This window comes from Gossypium arboreum, chromosome 7 (assembly GCF_025698485.1).
Source record: "Gossypium arboreum isolate Shixiya-1 chromosome 7, ASM2569848v2, whole genome shotgun sequence".
Classification (NCBI taxonomy): Eukaryota; Viridiplantae; Streptophyta; class Magnoliopsida; order Malvales; family Malvaceae; genus Gossypium; species Gossypium arboreum.
In genome coordinates this window covers 87,046,699-87,051,635 of record NC_069076.1, presented here as the reverse complement: position 1 = coordinate 87,051,635, position 4,937 = coordinate 87,046,699, and the positions used below count along the sequence as shown (strand labels likewise).

The window sequence follows — 4,937 nt, the reverse complement described above, 5'->3', positions numbered from 1 at the left end:
TTTTGTGTTTACGTTTTGTGGGTTCTTTGTTTTCGGGTTTTCGGGGTTTAGTTTTTATCTCCCTCTTTTGTACTCTTCGTTCTTTTGCCATTATAGTAAAATTATCTTTGCCCGTGGTTTTTTATCCTCTTTGGAGGGGTTTTTCCACGTTAAATTTGTGTGTTCAATTTCTCAATTTATTCCGCTATTTTCTTGTTCGTTGCTTAATCGGGTTAAAATCCTAACATCTACAAACTCGATTTAGTTCTAATTATATTCAGAAATACTAATGTGCATGTAATTGGAATTATTTGATGTTTTTATTTTTAAATTGAACTGAATGATATAATTTGTGTGTGATTGTTCCGGTGATTATGGTATCATCTTGTAACTCGGGTTTGATGACCGATCCAAGTTAGAGGTGTTAAAGTAACCTTATCAATAAGAGTTATAGCTCGTGGAATAACAATAGTCTTTTTTGCAAACCTTAGATGATGTTTTTCCAATGCTCAATAAATCTTTAACATTGTCATCATGAGTTGCAACTTTATGTTTCACACGAGCATCAATCAAATGTTGATCTTCATTACTCAAATCAATCCTTCCTTACCCAAATCTACCTTGTTGCGGTCTTCTTATTTCATTCATTCTTCTAACGAGTTTTGCAATTAAGTTGAACTTCTTCCAAACTCATATCATTTTATAACAATGAGGTCTACTATGTCCATCTTCCCCACAATAATAACCTACAATCTTTTTAAGGTTTTTATCCTGATTCATGATGAAAAGAAACATCCATAACTTTAGCTTTAACGAAAATTTGAGGAAGCGGTAAGTTGTTTACTTTTATTGATGTAATCAAATCCTCTATGACCTAATTCAATTCTCCTTAAAACCAAAATTTCATCAAGCCTCCATCTATGCATCATCTAGCTCGCTGTTATCATCTTTTTCAGCCCTCGAGCTTAACAATCAGCACGAAGCCCACTACGGAATGAGTAAAAAAGGCTCCAATTTAAGCCCTAATTGAACTGCTTTAGTAATAGACTTTACAAATTACGCTGCCAAAACTACAAAAGATGTAGTCAGACAAAATGAATCAGGTTTTTTTTTTCTCTGCAATTATTCCCTTCTCCCTGTCATCCAATACAACTAGCTTCTCATATTATTTGTTAAATACTTCCTTCTTCATCGTAAAACGAACATATATTTAGTGGAAAGCATGCGAAACGTAAGGAGACGAGGAAAAGCAACTATAAAATGCACATGAAGATGCTAACACTATACATTTTAAAATTTATTAAATACAGACATTTAAATAAAAAAATTTAAAAATGGTTCTTATATTAACAAAATATAGTTAAAAGTACTAATTACAATTTTTCATGTGGTTTGGTGTCAAAACCCAAAAAAAAAAAAAAAAACCCAATAATTTGAACTGTGAACCCAAAGTCCCCCAATAACAGTAGGTCCTGAGTGCCAGCCTTGCCTAGCTCTGGCATACGACACCGCACACTACTGATCCAAGTTTTCCCATTGTCGCCAACTTCCATGCATTTCACTTCCTCACGTGAAACCCTGCAATCCCCCAAGCATACCTCCACCACCGCCGCCGCCATTAAAACTTTAAATCATACCTTATTTAGCCTTTGTCCATATGATTTGCTTTGGTGGGTCATCTTCATTTCCCTTTATATACATAAAGGGGATAGATATTAAGATTCTTTTTGGGTAGTGTCTGGAGAGGTAAGAGGGAAACAAGTGTCGTCTCCACCAGTATTCCACAGGAAATGAGCATAGTATGCTGAGTAATAAGAGTTGGCAGGATCTGCTGATATGGCTCCCAACAAAGTTTCCTCAGCTGCCCACAAATCTTTCCTCACTCTCCATAAAAAGCTAGCGTATTTACTGTATGCTTCACCGTCCGCTGGTTCTACTTCTATCGCTTTCTTGAAGTACTCTTCCGCTCTGTTTCCGCACAAATTTTTAAAAGAAAAAGGCGTACCATTAGCCAAAAACAGCTGTAAATAAATGTAATCACATCATCCCCAAGTAAAGTTCAAATCTTTTTCCAAGTCAAAAATCTAACGATTAGGTCATATTAGCATGCGGAGAAGGGAAAAAGTAAAAAGGTGATATTTTTTCTGAGTTCAGCACGTGACAAGTCACGTGCATAAAGGTGATAGATGAGGGGATATTTTCATAGTTGCCATGGACGGGAAAGCTATGAAGCTGCATGCACCACACATTCCTCTTCTATCAAAGATTCAAGAAAAACCCACATCTTAAGTATGAGCAAAACGACAAGGTTGATAACATTTTTAAAGGATTCTTTATAAATTATTTCTGCGCAGTCAGAAATAATAGGACAATAAATAGATATTATTGTAATTTGCAATTCCAACTTGTTCAGCTGAATCAATTGAGTCGGTACTGCATTTTAGTTTTCCACCAAGAGCCAAAGAGAAAATTGAATACTAATACTATCAATTAAATGAAAGATTGCAAAGATTTCGTACCTGTCATAATCACGTACAACAAGGTAGAGAAACTGGGCATAATTGGCAAGGAGGAGAGGATTGTTAGGCTCTTGTGACAACTCTGTTTTATAAAGAAGCTCTGTTTTTAAGTAATCATCATGAGAGTCATCTGGTTCCATCTTTGCCATTACAGGTGAAATGAAACTCCTAATGGTTTCATTATCAATCGTTTCATCACTGAATAAAGCTTGCATCTTTGAAGCTTCATCAACGATAGTGCTCCAAAGGCTGAGCTCTTCTTCTCTAGTTACTCGTCCTGAAGTTGATGACGCTGTTTGCGATTCACCTGTTGTTCCTGGAGATGATAACTGGGAAGCACCATCGGGAACAATGGTTCTGAACTGCTCTGCTGCATTGAAGAGTCCATCTCCGTCGGTCCCACTGGCGATGGGCCTGGCTGTTCCACCGCCGCCATTGTTTCCGCCGATGGAAGTGGTTTTCCCGCTCGATGACGTTACTGAAAACGGCTTTATAGATGAAAAATCGAACTTTGGGTGCTTCTGATCTTTAACCACAGAAACATAAGAGGCAGATGGGGAACTGGGCGCTGCTACTGCAGCCAGAGCAGCGGTGCTTCCCATAGAATGAACCGAATAATTAGCTAACAGGACCATCACGTAAACCATCAAAGTGGGCGTATGAGAAAAGACCTGTTGGAACAACCAAACAAACGAAGCGTGCATCTCTTTTTGAACTCTAACAAGAACCCCTTGTAAATCTTCATAAAACAAAAGCTCTCGCATCTGCAAAGTGTAACTATGAAGCTCTCGGATTATAAAAACCATTGAAGAAAAAGCCTTCTTCATTGAACAAAAAGCCGACTCCCCTGCGTCACGAAACCCTTCTTGCCATTGTAGTTTCCTCTTTATAATCCGAAGCGAAAGCGGAAGATCCACGCTGTTGGCTTTACGTTCTATGTTTGATGGGATTATTTCTTCTCCTCTTTCCAACCACGACGGCTTCAAAGATTCAGAATCTAAATCCTTCATGTTAACTTTGCTAATGGGTTTATCACTGTCGTCCGGTGACTGGAATTTGGGAGCCAATTCTTGAATCTTTTTTGAGAATTCTTCATCAGAGAAGTCATCGACTAAACTAGCACTGCAAGCTCTTTTTAAAGTTCTGGACCTTGGATAGAGAAACTCACGGCATCGGGAGCGTTGGAGAGTGGTGGAGTGAGCACCGAACATAGCTGACCGGCGAACCGACTTCAAACAAAGAACAGAAGGTGAAGAGGTAGCTGAAACTAGAGCTTGAGAGGAAGATGGAGGTTGAGGAGGAATCGGCTTTGACCACTGTAAACGCGCTGTTGCTGCTACTTCCACTACCATTTGTTAAAGCTTTGGTACTTGAAAAGCTCGCTGGAAAGAAAAAAAAACTTTGCCTTTCAAACTGGTATCTCCCCACTCAAAGCTTCAATCCTTTTACAAAAAACCTGAAAAAGAAGAAAGTGTTGTCTTTCAATTCACTCCCCTTAGAATTTCAGTAAGAAAAATAAAAAAAAAATTGAAAAGAAAGCGAGAAACTGGGATCTATAAAAGCACATTTGCCACCATGAAAATCGGATCTCGAAACTCGAAGACCGATGAAATTCTCCCCGACGAAAAAGAGATTAAAACTTTTTCTTCTAAAGAAAGAGCAGGTGATAGAGACGTACATGAGATTCGAACTTTTGAGTTCGTAAGTCGGACGATATTAACAAAAAAAAGTTTCCTTTTAAAGCTCCGGTAAGCCTCAATCCGAAGGTTTTTCAGAAGAAGCAGGAAGAGAGAGCTCTTTAGTCTTTAGCTTTTCCAAGCATGTGCAGTGTGCTAATGAAAAAACAGAGAAAAAAGAAAGAATACATATTTTTGGGTTTTTTACCCAATATTATAAAAAAAATTATACACCAAAATAGATTGTCAGTCAGATTAATTACGAAAATAATATACTTTTTGTAATCGTGCTTACTTGACAGGCACAACCTATTATTTTATTATTAATTTTTTTTTGTTTTAAATAATTATTATTATATTATTTTTAATATTTATATTAATATATAGATAAACATACAGGTTTTACACGGATAAAAAATACCCGAAACGGGTCGAGCCTGTTAGATAGTCGTGCCTGACAGACAGGCACAACACCCTGCACATTTCCCTTTTTTTTCTTTGCATTTTACAAAAAATTAGTCTTACATCACTTTTGGTCCCTCTACTAGGCCTAAAATTTCTAACAAAATTGTATTAAAATTTTTGTTAATTACTCGATAAAATTTTGACGTGTTTTTAAACAAAATATTAGTTTAACAAAACAATGATATGTTAAGTTGGAATACATTTTTATTAGAAATTTTATTATTTAAAACTTATTACGACTTAACATATCATTGTTTTGTTAAACTAATATTTTGTTTAAAAAACACGTCAAAAACTT

The 4,937-nt window shown here is 36.5% G+C and overlaps 1 protein-coding gene across 2 annotated transcripts; it reads right to left on the bottom strand.

Annotated features, from left to right (window-relative positions):
- Positions 1-1,292: 1,292 nt before the first annotated feature.
- On the bottom strand, positions 1,293-4,384 carry LOC108481512 (uncharacterized). Of its 2 annotated transcripts, none has more exons than XM_053030945.1 (3): positions 4,064-4,384; positions 2,499-3,954; positions 1,293-1,947 (listed from the first exon to the last, which is right to left on the bottom strand). In XM_053030945.1, the coding sequence occupies exons 2-3, from the start codon at positions 3,848-3,850 to the stop codon at positions 1,695-1,697; spliced, it is 1,605 nt and encodes a 534-aa protein (XP_052886905.1). In that variant the 5' UTR covers positions 3,851-3,954; positions 4,064-4,384; the 3' UTR covers positions 1,293-1,694. The 2 variants fall into 2 exon arrangements, with proteins under 2 accessions (XP_052886905.1, XP_017640151.1); XM_017784662.2 differs by having other exon boundaries at positions 4,177-4,384.
- Between the last annotated feature and the right edge of the window lie 553 nt (positions 4,385-4,937).

Bases quoted from the DNA above. Each gene is read 5' to 3' on its own strand.
- LOC108481512 (XM_053030945.1), bottom strand. From the start codon at position 3,850: ATGGTAGTGGAAGTAGCAGCAACAGCGCGTTTACAGTGGTCAAAGCCG. The intron at 1,948-2,498 runs GTACGAAATCTT...GTGCGGAAACAG, and splicing joins GTTGTACGTGATTATGACAG to AGCGGAAGAGTACTTCAAGA.